General features: G+C 44.9%; 1 protein-coding gene across 1 annotated transcript in view; it reads left to right on the top strand.

The window, feature by feature from the left end:
- Window positions 1-17,484, top strand: part of LOC112406076 (protein HEG homolog 1-like) — a 54,047-nt gene extending 36,563 nt beyond the window's left edge. Inside the window, exons 3-6 of the mRNA XM_024754741.1 lie at window positions 7,235-7,522; window positions 9,211-9,510; window positions 15,518-15,871; window positions 17,001-17,484. Coding sequence (XP_024610509.1) covers window positions 7,348-7,522; window positions 9,211-9,510; window positions 15,518-15,871; window positions 17,001-17,431 — 1,260 coding nt within the window. The 5' untranslated portion in view covers window positions 7,235-7,347 and the 3' untranslated portion in view covers window positions 17,432-17,484. The remainder of the gene's footprint in view (window positions 1-7,234; window positions 7,523-9,210; window positions 9,511-15,517; window positions 15,872-17,000) is intronic.
- The last annotated feature ends 1,271 nt before the right edge of the window (window positions 17,485-18,755 follow it).

Here is an 18,755-nt window from a genome sequence, read left to right as displayed (position 1 = left end):
TTTCTCATCCATAACACCAAAGGGATTAAAAAGAAAGGGGCGGGGGGGGGGTTACAGTCTCTATCTTTTTAAAGTCTCTTTTCTTCCCTCCCTGTGTGAGCCGTTGAATTTCAGCAAAATCTTTTAAAATTACAAAGAAACCTGCTATCATAGTTCTAAGATACAACCATGCAGATTCAAGGCACCCAGCTCCACAGCACTCTGAAGAGTGTTTCCCAAGTTGAGGATCCCAGGAAAGCTCCAAGGGGTGGGGGGACAGGAATGGGGAATTCCACAGCTAGGGGTCAGTGTCTTACCTTCCAGAACCTCTCCCTCGTGAACCTCAACCCCTAGCCATCTGACCATCTTCCATCTTCCGAGTGACACTCGGGAAAGTCCTGGGGACTTTGGTTGACTCATCTCTGGACTTTTTGCAGGCCTGGTGTCCATGGCCTCTCTCTGCTGTATCTCTGTATGCACAGCCTTCCTGACTCCTCCTTTTAATGTCATCCTGTCCTTCCCTTGTCATCCGTGTGTCTTTCACTGGCTCTTGTCCTCCCGCCAAATTTAAGTTTTCCCCTCAATTCAGTCCTTGACCCCTACTTTCCCCTTCATCTGCCACCTCTTTGTCCTTCCTCCTGATCAATAGCCCACATCTTAACTGCCCGTCACACATTTCCACCTGCAAGTTATAACATCAGCCCAAACTTCATATTTTGAAAACAGGCTTTTCTTCTCCCATAAATTCATTCTCCAGCCAGGCACTACTTCTTTGTTATCATTCTTTTCATTACCGGTGAAATTCATCTCTGAGTTAGAAGCTAATTTAGAAGTCCTCTTGCTCGGTCTTCCAGCTAATAACATGCAGCTGCCGTCAAGCCAAGTCTGTCCGATTCCAAAGCCCACGTGATAGGCACCATCTCGTTCCTTTAGAAACAGGGAGTGCAGTGGGGTTTAAGGCTGAAGTTTGGAGGCTGGTGAGACTTTCTTTGGCCCTGCTCATTGGTTAGTGCCTTGGAGGCCCCGTGTCACTGAATAAGTGGGGGTGTGATGGAAGGGGACCTGGGTTCAGATTCTTTTCTCTCTGCTGTTGAGCCTGTGACCTTGAACAATCCATCTTTCTGCCCCTCAGTCTCTCCATGTGCCATGACACCTACTTGACCAGCTGTCACGTGCATCAAATGAGATAACACAGGTGAAAACACTTAGCACTGGGTAGGGAGATCGGAATCTAAATGGAGGGAAACGAAAATAAAGCGCTTGTGCTTCAACACTGTGCCCCAGAAGCCAGAGTGTAGCTGGCGGCATTTGACATGGGGCCTCACAGCGGTAGATGGTGCTGCATGGGGGCGGCCGGGCCACCGGGAAGAAATTGCCTCTTTGGATGACGGCACACTCCCCGCAAACACCCACTACACTGCTCAGGAAAAATGCAAGCTGAAAAACCCCAAATCATGGGGTGGGTGGCGAGGAGTTGACTCTGTAGCAGCTGCTAATTAGGAAATCCTACTCCTGGGCCGTGCTAGCATCCCTGATGTTGTTGGTTCACAAACAGATGTTTTGGAACATTAAGACATTACAGAAGTGGAAGTTGTCAACTTGGGAAAAAAAAAAAAAAAAACAGGCAGAGCAGTAAAACTCTCTTGTTAATTTAATCTCCATTCATGGTACAAGGGAAAGTGATGGCCTGACACAGGGGGCTGAGTGCAGAGGGAAGGATGGTATTTCCAGCTCAAAAGACACCTGGGAAATTGGGACATCTAAACTCCAGTATGAGGCTGGTCGGTGTGGCTCAGTTGCCACAGGATGTGAGTGGGGCTTGAGCCATCGCCTCTGACCCCCTGGGGAGAGGGATGGATGAGGTGAGGAGTGCCAGCCTCTCCTGAGCCTCGGGACACCCCTTCCTAACCCCCAAGGCTGCCCCTGAGTGTCTGGTGGCACACAGCCTCTTCTCTTCACTGCCCAGCTGGCCCAGGCTCCGCAGCCTGAGGCATACCTTCTCCTTTCTCGAGGGCCAATTTCTCTTCTCCACAAAGAGGAAGAGCAGGTTCCCTGATACCGTCCCCTGCACGTGGTAGGTCCCTGTCCGGTCCTGCACACTTTACTCTGAATTGCTCTCCCACTCAGGGTTTACACCTGTGCTGAATAGGGAGCCACACCGCAGACAAAAATTCAACCACAGGAGCCCTAAACAACTCAGGGCTTCTGCAAGGACTCGTCCTTGGACTAAAGTAAATATTTTAGCGTTTGACTCATTGTCCTTCCTGAGATACAGCCTGGAATGGTGTAAAGCACTTGATGTTCACAATCAAACAAGACCTTGAACGGCAGAGAGTGTGGCCTGGGGTGCTGCCTGCCCCATCCTGCGTGGTTTGTTAATCCCTTTTCTGAGGAACAGTTCATACGCAATCAAAGGAGTAGAGGCACATCCAGAGCTAAACAGGGGGCGGTGGGATACTGTTCTTTTGGAATCCCAGGCCAGTGACATCAGGGGCTTGTCTTGTAAAATTTTAATTTTTATTTTTATCAAACTTATGCATGCTTTAAAGATCAAATATGTTTTATAAGGCTATTATAAAAACCCTGACCACTCCTACCATTGTCATTTTCTGCTTCCCACTTTCAGCCCTTTCAACTGATTCTTTTAGGAATTATGTCCATATCTCTAAATAACATGCTTATGTTACTGTTTGGTTTTTTTTTGGTTTTGGTTTTAGGCATGTTCATTGATTTCTCTCAGTGGAAATTTCATATCATTCCAAGCTCTACCACTTTTATTCTTTAGGGTCAGCTTGAGGAACTTTAAAGTGCATTTTGGACACAGCTTAAAGTTACCTTCTCCAATACAACATGATTCTGATCATCCCCTTCCAACTTATGTGCTGTTGTTATCCAGGATTTGCTGTCTTGTTTTCTTCCTTTTTTTTTTAAATTTAATTTTATTTATTTTTGGGTGTGTTGGGTCTTCATTGCTGCGTGTGGACTTTAGTTGTGGCGAGCAGGGGGGCTACTCTTCATTGCTGTGCTCGGGCTTCCCATTGTGGTGGCTTCTCTTGTTGCGGAGCACAGGCTCTAGGCACGTGGGCTTCAGTAGTTGTGGTACGCAGGCTCAGTAGTTGTGGCGCACGGGCTTAGCTGCTCTGCGGCATGTGGGATCTTCCTGGACCAGGGCTTGAACCCGTGTGCCCTGCATTGGCAGGCGGATTCTTAGCCACTGCACCACCAGGGAAGTCCGCCATTACCTTTCTGAATATAGCCGTTTCTCCTTTTTCTCACTTCTCCTCCTAGAACTCCAATTAGATATATGTTGGACTTTCTCACTCTATCTTCCTTGTCTCTTCACCTCTTTTTCATAGTTTCTGTATTTTCATATCATCTCAGCATTCTCTTGTCATCTGTCTTGTAATTCTTAATTCTCTTTTCAGCCGTATCTAATCTGTTAAGTTTCCTAATTTTAATTATTATTATTTTTTCAATTCTAGAATTTCCATTCAGATTTCTTTCATATATTTTGGCCATTATGTATAGTCTCTTTTTCTCTCGTTTTCAATTTCTTCTTATTTCTTTTCATGGAGTTTTATTTACTTACATTCTTTGATAATTCTAGTAGTTGAAGTCTTTGCTTGTCTAGTTTGCTGACTTTTGCCTACAGATGCCTTTTTCTTGTTTATTTTGTGATTTTTTTTTTTTTACTGTGATCTCTTATTCCCTAGGATTTTATCAGTAAATAATAAAAATGGATTAAAGGTATGTTTATCTAGAGAGAATTCACATTTGTTTCTGCCAAGTACCCAGAGGCACTGTATATCAGGACCACTTTTCCTCCCCAGTAACAGAATATGCGTGTGTGTGTGTGTGTGTGTGTGTGTGTGTGTGTGTGTGTGGTTTGAGATATCATTTATATACCATAAAATTCAGCCTTTTAAAGTACAGGCATACCTCAGAGATATTGTGGGTTCAATTCCAGACCACTGCAATAAAGCAAGTCACACGAAATTTTTGGTTTCCTAGTGCATATAGAAGTTATGTTTAGGGCTTCCCTGGTGGCTCGGTGGTTGACAGTCCACCTGCTGATGCAGGGGACGCGGGTTCGTGCCCCGGTCTGGGAGGATCCCACGTGCCGCGGAGCGGCTGGGCCCGTGGGCCATGGCTGCTAAGCCTGCTCGTCCGGAGCCTGTGCTCGTGAGAGGCCCGCGTACCGCAAAAAAAAAAAAAAAGTTATGTTTAAACCATACTGTAGTATGTTAAGTATGCAATAGCATTATGTCTAAAAGATACAGTGTACGTATCTCAGTTAAAAACAATGCTGTTGGTACCAATAGACTTGCTTGATACAGGGTTACAGAAACTTCGAATTTGTAAAAGATGCAGTATCTGTGAGGCACAATAAAATGAGGTATGCCTGTATATAATTCACTCGTTTTTAGTGTATTCACAAGGTTCAGGACTACTTTTTAAAAAATTTTAATTTTATTGGGGTATACTTGATTTACAGTGTTGTTAATTTCAGGTGTACAGCAAAGCGATTCAGTTATACATGTATATATATTCATTCTTTTTTAGATTCTTTTCTTTTATAGGTTATCACAGAATATTGGGTTGAGTTCCCTGTGCTATACAGTTGTCCTTGTTGGTTACCTATCTTATACATAGTAGTGTGTGTATGTTCATCCCAAGCTCCTGATTTATCCCTCCCCCGCTCCTGATTTATCCCTCCCCCATACGTTTCCCGTTTGACAACCATAAGTTTGTTTTCGATATCTGTAAGACTGTTTGTTTTGTAAATACGTACATTTGTATTATTTTTTAAAAATTAGATTCTAGGACTTCCCTGGCGATCCAGTGGTTAAGACTCTGCACTTCCAGTGCAACGGAGGCAGGTTCAATCCCTGGTCAGCGAACTAAGATCCCACATGCTGTGAGGCATGACAAAAAAAAAAAAGATCAGATGCCACATATGAGTGATAGCATATGATATTTGTCTTTCTCTGTCTGACTGACTTCACTTAGTATGGTAATCTCTATAGGACCACTTTTAAACACACCCTTGGCTTGAGGTTTAGACCACACAGGTATTGTGACTATGTGCTGCACCCTCACGTGAGGGCTAGCTTTATGGTTATAAATTCTTGAGTGAGAGTTATTTTTCCAGATTCCCTTGCTGTCCTCTTCTGCAGGGCAGGTTTGTTTCTATTTGCCTTACATCCAAGGTATAGCCCTGGTCCTAACTTCATATAGGAGTTTCCTCTCAGACTCCCTCCTTAAGAATTTTGTCTCTCATCTCCTGCATCCCTGTGGCCATCAGAACAGAAGTTCAAGGTCACAAATATTGAGCAGGTGCCCCAGGGCAGCTGCCAGCTTCAGAGTTAGCTCAAGTCTCTGAATTCGAACCCTCAGTTCATTTTTGACCTCGCAAGATTTGTGTGCCAACTCAGCAATGCATTTAGAAGTATTTTTTTTAAAAAAAAAAACACATTTTTTTCAGCATTTTTAGTTGTTGTTAGTGCAGGGTTATTCAGGATACTGCAGGACTGTTGTCTACCTTTTAGTTTTGTTTATAGACTGCATTTTTCCTGCCTTCCATTTTTAGTCAACCCTCCAGGGAGACAACATGGTTCAGTGCTAACCATGTCCTGTCTTCATGTGGCCACTCTTTTCCTTTTGAAGACTGGAATTCCTTGAGCTGACTGGATCTTGGGATATCCATCCTTTGTTCCCTGAAGAAGGGGACGTGGCTGCTTCCAGAGGCCCAGCCACGCTCACCATTGGCCAAGTCTCACACTCATCTTGAGGCTGTAATAGAGCTAAATACAGTTTCTTCCCTTTGCTCATGGCTTACCAGTTTTGGAGTATGGGTTTTAAGTCCCTTCTGCCTCCCCACAATCACTTTTTTTCTGGCTTCTTTTGAGAATAACTTCTCTCATTGTGCCAAGTTGACCAAGAGGGTAGGGAAGGCATCCTCAAGTCCTTTCCCTTCCTCTTTGGAGGCCAGCTTGCCTTTGCAGCTCAGAGAGGAAGAACAAAGGTTACATGTGTCCATAACCCCAGAGTCCCAAGTTGAACTTGTGGACTTGGTGGCTGCCCCAGAAACACCCCTCCACATCCCATTTCTAGCTGATTGTGGACCTTGCCTGTCTGGGCCTGGGCCCCAGAGGAGCCCAGATGCCTAGGAAGCTCCCTCCTCCTTAGGAAGCTTCTGTTAATTATCACTTACAGGAAAAAGAATAGGAAGCATGAAAACAGTAATTCTCAAGGGGCTTGGGGAGGAAATGATTCCCTTAGGAAAGTGTGTCAGAATCTCTTTACGGAAGAATTTATAATCACCACCCCTCCAACTCCAGTAAGTGAGCCACTGCTTCAGGTTGGAGTGGACCAGCGTGGGGACAGTGTTGAGAACCATTGCTCTAGAATTGCACTGTCCATATAGCAGCCACTAGCCACATGTGGCTAGCCTGCTCTTGAAGTGTGGCCAGCAAAATACTCTCTGGATTTTAAAGATTTAATACTAAAAAAAGAATGCAAAATATCTCAGTAATTTTTATATCAATTACATATTGAAGTACCATTTTGAGTATGTTGGAGTAAATAAAATATTTATTAAAGTTAATTTCACCCGTTTCTTTTTACTTTTAAAAATGTGGCTATTACAGAATTTAAAGTTACCTATGTGGCTTGCATTTGTGGCTTACTTTATACATCTCTTGGACAGGGCTGATCTAGAAGATAACTTGCTCCTTTGGGATTGTGTGTGTGTGTGTGTGTGTGTGTGTGTGTGCAACCATGTGCGTATGATATTTTGAGTTGAACTGTAGGTTCTGCCTGCAGGCTTTACTGGTCCGATGGTTGGACATTTTTGCCTGACTCGTATAGATAGAAGTGACTTCATTCATCCCTGCAGAGCTTTCTCAACAGCCCCCGATCCTAAGCAGAAAGAAAAATATCTTTCCCAAATGGGAAAATAAAAATGGGTTTTTTCAAGGACCCATGTGATCAGCAATAACTTCAAATTGGTCTCTTTCTATCAATTTTCATCACTTATGCCACTTGCTATAAAATTTAACCCTATATAGTATTATTGCTTCATAATTTCTTCCCCTGGATTGCAAGAATAATTACTGTTGGAAAAAAGAAAGGTGAGATCATTCTCCTTGAATCCACTTCTCCTGATATATCTGCTCATATACCTTTTCTGAAGGTTTACTTCTCTTTTCAGAAGCCAACAAGTCCTCACTGCTCCATTTTCCTATTGTTTCAGCTGCTGTAAAAAACCACTGGCTAGAAAGCAACACTGAACAACCCCACACAGAAAATATTACCTTTGATCAGAATCAAGTGGACTTTTCAACAGTGGTCTCCAAAGAGGATGTGATGGTTCAGACCCCCAGGAAGAGCCACGCTTCTTCAGATGCTCCAGGAAACTTCACTCCACAAACTGAGACAGCAGCGACAGGAAGAAGTGACTCTTCAAGGAGGACAGATGTCACCATTTCCCCTGTTGGGCCTGAGAGAGCAGCCGCTCTGACTTCCCAGAGCAGCACCTTAGGTGAGTTTCGGCTGATGACACTCATGTCATGCATGTATGTCCAGTCCTGGAAAACCTAATGTCTGCTGGTCTCTGCCTTCCCCCATCCTGAGCCGCAGTGCTCAGCCAAGGGTCCTGGGCCAGGGTGAACCAGACCTGCGCCTTAGGCTCCATCTGTGGCTCACTGTGGTTAACTGAGTTGTAAGCCTAGACCAGGTGAGGGTGCAGTTTTGCTGAGTGGCCTGACCAGGGCCATGGAATCTACATTCCATGGCCAGACTGAATCCACACAACAGCAGCAGTCCTGCCACACGCTGCAGTCTCCTAGGTCCCGGGTCTGGTGGGCTACTTGGTTGTGTGTTTGTGTTAACGTAGCTCAGATGGCTGTTCTCGCTGCGGTCCGCACAGCTCTGTGGTTTGCCATTTTTAGCAAAGGATTTCAAGAAGGGGCTGGGGCTGGATGAGCAGGATTTGATTGAGGAAGGGAAGACAAAGAAAGCACCAGCTAGGACCTACGCTGTACCAACATGTCTCTCAATTCTCACAGCCAGTGGTGAGGTCACATTACTCTCTTTTTAGGAATTCGGAAACTGAAGCTAGAGAAATTAATCAATCCAACATGTGCAGGTCAAACAGTTAACAGGTTTCAGAGCTGAGGTTTGTGCCTAAGCCTGTATTGGTGGGAAGGGTGGCTGAGAAGTGGGATGCCTGGACCATATGAGCAAAGATACAGAGGAAGGAAGAGAAGTGTGGCCTCTTCGTGGGTGGCAAGGCCAGCAGCCTCCCTCGGGGCGGGCATAAGTCACACACAGAGGAGAGGAGCTGCGGGTAGGACAGTCATGTGGGTGGGGTTAGGCACAATTACTGAGGACTTTGAAAACCAAGCAGTTTTGATTTGGTGTGGTGGGAAAAGTCACTGGAGGTTTTCGAACAGGCAGTGACATGATTAAAGTGAATTTGGGCAGGGTTCACTTGGCACGTGGGTATAAGATGTCTGGGGTGAGAGATGGAGCAGAAGGAACCTGGAGTCCAGGGGACCACCCCGGCAGACACAGAAATCCAGATACCAGGTGCTAACATGTGGCCTGCTGGCCTCAGGGATGGAGAGGAAGGGATTGGTGAAGACTTGATAAAATCGATACAGCTTGGTGATGTGATGGCCTAAAAGTAGAGGCTGAAGCCATCAAAGAGGACCCCATGGTTTCACACCCTAGTGATGGGAGGTCTGGTTGGGGGACTCAATTCTGTAAAGAGTACATAGGACAGTGTTTAAAGTTCCATTCGTGAATGATGGATACAGAGCTTAGGAACTGCACGTGACGCAGCCTGGGTTTGTTGGTCATCCAGACAGTGGAAATTGTGTTTATGTTAAATTCAAGTGAATTGTGGGACCAACTTTGTGGAATGTGAGTGGTGAGTCACGATGATCAGAAGCCCACCTCTGGTGCCTTATCGTCTGATACTTAGCTTCATTGTGCCCCTTTGCTGATCATCTTACCACAAAATGCAGAATCTTTGTGAGATCTGAAAACAGTCTTTGTCTTGGTTTGTGGTCTCTCCTTCAGGAGGTGATTTTTCATAGAATGAACAATGGCTCCTAATTTCTTCTCGTGTCTATTTTATAGAGGTCAGAGGTGAGCCCACTCAAAGATTGTTCAGACATTTGGAAGTCTGCTGGTGGAATTTTAATTGTTGCTGTCTGCTTTCAGCCCTGGGAAGGCATCGCACGCCGTCCACCAGTTCAGGGTCAGAAGGAAGAACCGCCCCTCCTCACACGGAAAGCGGAACATCCTGGGGTTCCCCGGCAAGGGGGCAAGGGCTCCCTGAAGAAGTGACTGTGCACACCCAGGTGGCTTCCACTTCAGTTTTGACCCAGTCTTCTCTTCCTGCTGTGGAGGGGGGAGAAGAGACCACACTCCCCAGGCAGAGAAATTCCTCAGGACCAGAGCTCTCCTGGCTGCCTCTTTCCAGGACACTGGCTCACTTCCCTCCCTCACACCAGTCCGCAGGTGAGTACTGCTATCCCAGCTGCACCCTCTGAAGTCATTCAGAATAGAAATAAATAGCCCCAGATAGCCAGCTAGTTACATGCTCATCACAGGGGCTAAGGGGCAAGGACTTTAAGCACCAATGCCAAGTATTGGTTCAAAGTACAACCTGCCCAATTTATCTCAGTGTTGAAGTTCATGTCTAAAATGTATTTTCTTTAACTGTATAAGGAGGAAAATAATAGTTGGTCTGGTGGCTGCTCTAGGCCTTTCCGTCCACCAACCCCTGCTTTTCCCGTCTCCCCACATATACACACATAACAAAGACTGAGTGCGGCTGGTGTGTGGTCTTGCACAAGGGGCCACGTTCTGGGGTGAACATTGTTTCATTTGATGAGGAGTTATATTTGTATTTCTTCATTATCGCAAAAATGTTTCTTTCAATGGCAAAGATAATATAGATAGACATTTTTCTGGGCATCATTTCAAAAAAACTATATAGTAGGCAGGTGTTTGCAAGACTGTAGCAGTGGAGCGCTGGCCTCTCTGCATTCCAGCCCCTAGTCATCAGTTATGTCTCTGTGCAGGCCTTCCATCTCCACTGAGCCTTTTGTCAACCCTCTGAGCCTCTGTGCCATGTACCTTGTCACACCAGCTTATCTGATGCCTTCTACCCAGATAGACTGGAATCCGCTTGAAGACACAGATTGTGTTTATTACTTCTCTTAGTTAGGTTCCCCTGCCCCACAGTGAGGTACAGTTGATGAGTAAGGGGATGAGCATGGACCCAAATATCACAGGGTTCATCCAGCCACAGGCCAATGTTGGAAACTCTGCCCACTGTTTCTCTTTTCCAAGGTTTTATACCGAGCCTGTGCGTGCTTCTTGTGTTTTCATCTCCATGCCATAGGGAGCAGGACAGGGAGGGTTGGAAATATTCTTGGGAAATAGGTGGCTTCAGAAATTGCCATTTCAAAATTTTCATAGGTCAGAGGTTTTTAGAAGTACTTTCCAAGACTAGGGGTTCAGGTTTACGTCATCAAAGCAAAAACAGAACCCAGAGGTCCTTTCTGGAATGCCTATTTAAAGCAGCCCATTCCCCTTCCGTATACTCTGTATACAGTTTCCTGCTGACTGGGTATATATGTAATTTATGATTCATATTTTTAGGAGATTGGTTTTTAAGATTATTCTTAAACATTGGTTAGATAGGATAAAAGCTACAATCCTTTCCAGCTTCAAAGTTCTGTGGTTCAGTGTTTTACAACCAGCTTTATGAAATGGTGGAAAGGAAGCATTTTCTAGGAAGCTAAACTTGATTCTGGTCAGGGTCATTTAATATTTATACTTTAAATTCAGCCCACTACTGTGGTATATATACTGTGGTATATTTGAAAATCAGCCTATGTTTCCAACTACTGGCCTTGACTCTGTAGTCACCTGTACTTTTTAACATTAAAAAAATAATTAGCCCTCCAATTCCTTGAGCATTCATTCTTTTAGAACCTTATACTTTTAATTTTTGAAGAGTTCTACCATATCGTTCCTCTTCCTTGAGTTTCACTGAGCATTTCTATTTCTTCTTAGCAAACTGGATGTTCTGTGCTAGGTAGGGTCCCACCTCCCTCTTAGATACTGGAGGGGGCTTTGTGTGCTGTTAAATGAAGGAATACCCAGGCATCCAGGACTGTCTGGATCTAGCCTGACAGCCCCTGCTCTCCTCCCCGCAGGGATGCAGAGGGGACATGAACGAGGATCTGAAGCCACATGGGAAACGAAGCTCTGCTTTATTTTTAATGCTGGGCTGGTCCCTGCTCTCCTGCTAACCAGAGCTCCGGTGTACCTCCTACCTCCTCTAAAATCCAAATCTTGAGATTTAGATTTTCTGAGCACAGGATCTAGGAGCCCTAGGCATGCAGGCAGCAGTGCTGAGAAAGCCAGCAGGACTTGCCCGAGGCAGACCGGGAGTCACCCAGCCCAACTGGCCTCTCTGTAAGGAATCGAAGCCAAGAGGGAATGGGGTAGGGGCGTGCGCTTTGTGACACTTGGCTGCTCTGTCCACTAGTAAACGTGACCCAGTGAAAGTCGTGGCACTTGGACCAGTCAGATGAGTGATGCTTCTCACTAGGTGAGCGCTAGGATTCCAGCCAGGAGCCTGGCCTGGGGAGGATGGGAGTCCTTATTTGAAACATGAAGGGATTAGATCAGTTGATCCTAAAGATCCTTTCTAGTTCCAGCATCTGTTTTTCCAGACACATCAGCCTTTGTATTCGGTGACTCCTTTCACTTCTCATTCTGCTACATAGAAACATACACACAGCACAGCCTCTTCTGAGGCTCAGGTAGTCAGGGGTTACCTGCGTCCAAAAATAAATTACATGCTAATAAATGTATGTGTTAAAGCAGGTAAAAGCCCAGACAGCTAACTCATATTTTAAAAAAGAGATCGGAAGCTGTTTGAAATCATTTTGCTTGCTGCTTTAGATCTTTCGTTGTTTTTCCTTCTGTACTTTTTATATTTTCTATAATGACCATGTACTGTTTGATAATTAGGGGGAAAAGTAAGCAAAGCAACTAATAGGGGAAAAGTTCTCTTTTAAAGGCAAAAAGAGATATGTGTATGTTGAATTATGTGAAAATGGCTACAGTTGAGCACTGAATTTAGTACTGAGCTTCCTGGAAGCCAGGGCACAAAGGGAAACCAGGTGAGGCATGATATTATTGTCAGATAAAGTGAGTATACAATTCCACCCATAGGCTTCAGTGTTTGGGGGGCAGTACATTCTGAGAGGAATATTTATGTAAGGAATGTTGAGGCTCATAACAGAAAATGCCTTCAATTGCTGTTTTGTGGAAACTGTGCTGATGTTCTTTAAAAGTTGATATTTTCTGTCGATTCTCAATAGGAGCTGAGGGTGTATTAATGGATCTCAACTCATGGAAGTGTTTCTGTGGGTAGCTGAGCTAATGTGGTCCAGGTAAATTGCTTCGTGGTGATTTCACTTTGTAAAGGAAGAGGGTATAAATAACTCAGAAGGTTGTAGATTTAGCCTATCTTTCCCAAATATCAGCCGCTCCTGCCAGATTTTTGGCAAGTTCTGGATAGCAGCCAAGCCAAGGGTGAGCACTGTGATGCATGCCTGAGGCTCCAGTACGCTGTGTTGTGATGGGAAAGTGACCCATATAGTTTTCTCAGAGGAGCAGGCGTTCCTTTCACCTCCTATTATAAAGATTAGGGAATTTAGGTTTTTTCTGCTCCCAAATGGATGGGCTTCCCATTTTTGAATGGCTGCTTCAAGGGTAGAAAATGAGCAAGGAAAGGCAATTATTAAATAATCAATAGTGCTGGTCTGCTGATTAGAAACATGGTACGTTTCACCCTAGATGTATTTAGCGGGCACCCATTTAACATAAGTGGTGACTGTAGGTTAGTTTGACCTAGCATTTTCTCCTCTTATTAAGAAGCACCAGCTCTACAGAAGTATGCACACTGCTTCATAGCTTTACTGTGAGGATGGAACAAGATTATAGATATTAAGTACTTACTTAGCACAATATATGGAGGTGTACATGAAGTAGTGGCACATCGTAATTGGTTAGTAAAAGGCAGAGCTTTTAATACTGATGATAATGAGATGGTGAAGCAGTGTTCCACAGAGCCCTCAGGGTCAGGGAAACCCTAGCCATTTTCCTTTTGTGACTTCCAGCAGTTGTAACTTTTACAGTTGTATTTCTGAGGCCATTGCTTTGCTGGACAGGTATTTATGCTGAGTCCAATAAAACCTCACTGTGCATTGAATTCATGAAATAATGCAATTTACTGGGAATAAAAGTGTTTTGAAAGAGCACTCAGCAATCTGATGAGGCTGTATTTGGTGGCTATAGATGGTGGCTCTAATGAAGTTAGGCCTGAGAAGCTGAGTGGGCGAGTGAGGATTTGGGGCGTGTCTGTGTTGTGCTTTCCTTTTTTTATACTGAACATTTTTTGTTTGTTTGTTTGTTTGTTTGGAGCAGAGAAAGGTTTATTGCAGGGTCAGGCAAGGAGAATGGGTGGCTTGTGCTCAAAAACCCCAGGTCCATTTGTTCTTTTTGCGGTACATGGGCCTGTCACTGTTGTAGCCTCTCCCGTTGCAGAGCACAGGCTCCGGGCGCGCAGGCTCAGTGGCCATGGCTCACGGGCCGAGCCGCTCCACGGCATGTGGGATCTTCCCGGACCGGGGCACGAACCCGCGTCCCCTGCATCGGCAGGTGGACTCTCAACCACTGCGCCACCAGGGAAGCCCCTCTCATGTTTTAATTACTAGTTTTATGGATTGCCTGCATCTTCCTTGTCTCCACGAAGGTCCAATGACCAGTCCTGTGGCCTATGTTCTAGGTATACCTGGTTTTATGGTTTTGTACCAAAGTGAAAGGAACCTTTCTGTTTCCTGTGCTCTCCCTATATGTATATATTTGATATTTATTTGTGCTTTTGGTCATGACTGCACATTGGACTCATCTTCAGGGACCCGTTTATAATGAGAACTTCCTTTTTTCCTTTCCTGAGTCATAATTAACAATTTGAAGCCTTTCATTATATAGGTATAGAGAGTACTTTTTTAAAATTTTGGCTTAAAAAGAAAAAAAAGCACTCTTCCTTCTTACCTTTGGATCTTGCCCACTCAGCAAGCTTTCCTTCAGTTTATTCCTGTTTGGAATGAAGATTTCAATGTGCCCTTCTGGAGGTCACTTCTCAGGGTGTCCTTTGGAAAGTTCTTTGTGGAAGGGAGCCACCAGCAAGCCACAGTACTTCTGCAGAGCGCACTGTGCTTTTTGACCAGTGGTGTATAATTCAGTTCTTGAGGTTCTTGACGATTGATCCAGTGTCTGCCATCCATTTCATCAGAAAAGCTGTTCTCAACCTGAAGTCCTTGACCTCCTGGAGTAGTATGTGAGCTCGAGAGCTGGTCTCCCAAGCCTAATGACCTAACTATAGTAATGGAGCCTGTTGCTTTTGGATGGAATTAAATCAAATCGGTGGGGTAACAATCAGTATCTCCTGCTGATTAGAAGCTCTGGTACTTAATAAATGCAGCTCGGTTAATAGTCTTTCAAAACATAAGGTTTACTATGGCCATGAGGTGGGGAATAATAAAGAACACTTGATGGTGGCAAGGCTGGGAATTACTATTCTAGGCCAGCATTGTTCTGACTGTGGTCTGCAGAGCCCTAGGCCTCCTAAGTGGTGACTGGGCGCCCTGCAAGGCACCCACTTTGATTCATTTTTATGTATGGGTTTGTTTTTTTATTTATTTTATTTATTTATGTTTGGCTGCATTGGGTCTTCTTGCTGTGGGCTTTCTCTAGTTGTGGTGAGTGGGGGCTGCTCTTCGTTGCAGTGCGCAGGCTTCTCATTGCGGTGGCTTCTCTTGTTGCGGAGCACGGGCTCTAGGCACGCAGGCTTCAGTAGTCATGGCATGCGGGCTCAGTAGTTGTGGCTCACAGGCTCTAGAGCGCAGGCTCAGTAGTTGTGGCACATGGGCTTAGTTGCTCTGCAGCATGTGGGATCTTCCTGGACCAGGGCTCGAACCCGTGTCCCCTGCACTGGCAGGCGGATTCTCAACCACTGTGCCACCAGGGGAGCCCATATGTGTGGGTTTTAATCTATAATAGCATTTGAACAAAAGGGTTACACTGCTGAAACAAAAGAAAACAAATCCTGCACCTTGTTACAATGGTCTGTCCTGTGTAAGTAATAAAGTGGGATTCAAGAGCAGAAGTTTTTAGCTTCCTCTATAAAGACAAATGAAAATCATGTCTAGAGGCTTTCTCCTGTCTTCCTCTTAGCTTGATCTGAAGCTTTTATTGTGCTCGGTGAAGGACCTCATGCTTCTCCACTCAGCTCTGTGAGGAGAGGGCAGATGAGTGTGTTATGTGTGTTTATCTATTAGATCCACCTTATCTACAGTCATCTACCGAAATGTAATTAAAATCATTTGTGTCCAGGTACACCCCAACTAATCCTGAAGCATATTTTCTTCCATTTTAGCTTCTGCAAGTACGGAGGATTTAAACAACTCTACTGCTGTCCACAGCCCCTCGGTCAGTGGGACAAAGAGTGTCCATGTTGCTACCGTGTTCCCCGACGGTGTCCTAAAGATGCTCCAGTCTTTAGCCATCAGTCCAGGACCTCTAAATGAGACAGAGCGTTTCCCTGAGGACTCCGAAATGACCACAACTTCAGCATCAGTCCATTCTTCACACTCTGAGGCAGGGTGGAGAAGAAACAGTGGAGTAATCAGGAGCCCAGGGGATGGGGAACTCACTAAGCCATCCACAGAAAATGGAGTTGGCCTTACGTCCTCCAAGGTCTCATGGGAATTTTGGCAAAATGATTCCCCAAGTAAGTCTTTGATCTTTATTTAATTTATTATGGACATTTTAAAATTGTTGCATTTTCTCAAGGAATCACTTTAAGACCATTTGCAACCTTTAAAAAAAAACAAACCACTGTGTTCTTGGATAACATCATCTCCTTTATCTGGTATACCACATTATCTCATTTTGATTTTCATCCTCATGACAATGTTGTGAAATTAGTCAAATAGGCGTCATTCCTCCTGCGTTCTTGTAGATGAGGAAACTGAGGCTCAGAGGGTTTAAGTAGTGAGTGCGTGGTCTTTAGCTCACTCGCCACAGAGTTGAGACCCCCACCTTGAGGTCTCACTGCTGGTGCATCTTGTCACTCTGCGGCATCATCTTCAAACTGAGAGCTGGCCCGCTCTTTAAAGCTAGCTTCAGTTATCTTCTGTACAGATCATCTTTACAAAGAAAATGTGCAGATATAAACATACTCCCTAAATTCATGGCTTTAGTGTACCCCCTATAGTTGATTTTTTGTTTGCTATACTTCAAAATTAGAATAATCTTTTTAAAAAAAATAAATCTATTTAGTTATTTGGCTGCACTGGGTCTTAGTTGCAGCATGCGAGATCTTCATTGTGGTGTGCGGGATCTTTTTAGTTGCGGCATGCGGGATCTAGTTCCCTGACCAGGGATGGAACCCAGGCCCCCTGCACTGGGAGCACGGAGTCTTAACTGCTGGACCACCAGGGAAGTCCCCAAAATTAGTTTTATTAATAATAGAACTGTCTTAGAGAAATGCTCTAAGCACAGTATTTGGGCACATTGTATTTGATGGACATAACAGCATACTCACTGGCTCATAACACCCCATGTTTTGGGGGAAAGAGAATAAAACACTCAGGCCTATAAGCTACTCTGCTTTGCACATACTGTTTAAAAGCTCCCGTCTTCACCAATTTTTATTTTTAGTATTGATCTCTTACTGACACTGAAGAGTTTTGAAATAATTATTTAGAACCTGAAAATACACGTCAGGTTACACATATAGTAAATACTATACAAGGTCCTTGCAAAGGGCACCTTCTCCTAGGGAAGACTCGCGTCTCGGCTGTCGAGGGATCTCTCTTGCATCCGTGTGATGGCCTTTTCTCTCTGACACCTTTCAGCCTCCAGAGGACACCAACTTGCCAGCAGCTCTGGTGCGGGGAGTGGCAGCTCCGTGTCTCAGACAGCGACTGTGTCTCGGTCAGTCCCGCCGGCGAGAGGTGGAGAGAGCACTGCTCGCTGGTTCTTGACCGACAGCGAGCCATTCGCAGATGCGACCGGAAGCTCCACTTCCCATCCTGAGGTTGTGAACGCTTCGGTTTTGACCCGGTTTTCAGCCTCCGCCCCACAGTCTCGAGGAAGTGACCCAGCGCCTGGTGAGAGGAGCTATTCCGAACCGGCCACCGAGTCCTTGTCTTCATCCTCCTCAGAAAGCCTGGGCTCCTCGGCACCACGCGGGGAGCGCTCCAGTGAGTCTCCGTTCACGGAACCGCACCCCGTGGACGGTGGAGGGGTGCCTGGGCTGCGATCTTCTGCCGCATTAATGAAATAGCTCCGTGGGCCCCTCATTATTCCCAAGCCATCCTTCTAGCTGATTGATACCGATATCCCTGTATATCCCCCAGTTTTTACGTTCCATCTCCGAGATGTTGCTGTTGCCACGTGCCCCTCCCACGCACAGCTCGGGGACTTCTCTGCCGTGTCCTTCCACCCCATATAAGCGCCGCCACCATACCCCCGTGCCTGCCGCAATCACACGGCTTCTGGAAGGTGAAAGTATCAGCTTCTTGTGAGTGGTTGTTCACTCCAGGTCTGGGCTTTCATGGAGAGAAATTCTTTCACCGCCTTTTAAACAGCTTTATTGAGATATAATTCACATTCTATATAATTCACCCACTTAAAGTGTACAGTTCAGTGGGTTTCAGTATATTCACTAAGTTGGGCAACCATCACAACTACGTAATGCCAGAACATCTTCATCACCCCAGAAAAGCTCTGAGCTCACCAGCAGTCTCTCCCCGTTCTCTGCTATTCCCGGCCTCTGACATCCACTAATTTACTTTTTGTCTCTATGGACTTGCCTCTTCTAGACATTTCTTATACGTGGAATCGTACAGTATGTGGCCTTTTGTATTTTTCACTTAGCATCACGTTTTCAAGGTTCATCCACATTGCAGCATGTCAGTGCTTCGTTCCTTTGTATAGCCAAATACTATTCCGTCGCATGGATGCACCACGTTTTGATTATGCTTTTATCCATTACTGGATCGGTGGGTTATTCCCACCCTCTGGCTATTAGGAATAGTACTGTTCTGAACATTCAGGCACAAGTTTTTGTGTGCTCTTGGAATTGCCAGGTTATACGGTGGCTCTATTTCTGACCTTTGAGGAGCTGCCAAACTGCTTTCCAGAGTGACTGCACCGTTTTAAATTCCCACCAGCAAGGTTACGAGGGTTCCAGTTTCTTAACACCTTTACCACCACTTGTTATTGTCCAGCTTTTTTGATTCTAGCCATCTTAGTGGGTGTGAAGTGGTATCTCAAGTGGTGTTGGTTTGCAGTTTTCCCAGCTGACTAATGATGGTGAACATCTTTTCATGGGCTCATTGACCATTTGTATATCTTCTTTGGAAAAGTCTATTCAGATCTTTGGACGGCTTTCAAATTGGGTTATTTGTCTTTCTTTAATTGCACTGTAAGAGTTCTTTGTACATTCTGGATACTCGTTCTTTATCAGAGATACGATTTGCAGACATTTGCTCCCATTCCGTGGGTTGTCTTTTCACTTCCTTGATGTTGGCGTCTGCAGCACAAATTTTTTAATTTTGATGAAGTCCAATCTATCGATTGAGAAAACTTTTCCTTTTTTTTTTTTT

The sequence above is a fragment of the Neophocaena asiaeorientalis genome, unplaced genomic scaffold, assembly GCF_003031525.2.
Source record: "Neophocaena asiaeorientalis asiaeorientalis breed wild unplaced genomic scaffold, Neophocaena_asiaeorientalis_V1.1 scaffold423, whole genome shotgun sequence".
NCBI lineage: Eukaryota > Metazoa > Chordata > Mammalia > Artiodactyla > Phocoenidae > Neophocaena > Neophocaena asiaeorientalis.
This window is presented reverse-complemented; position numbering and strand designations above follow the sequence as displayed.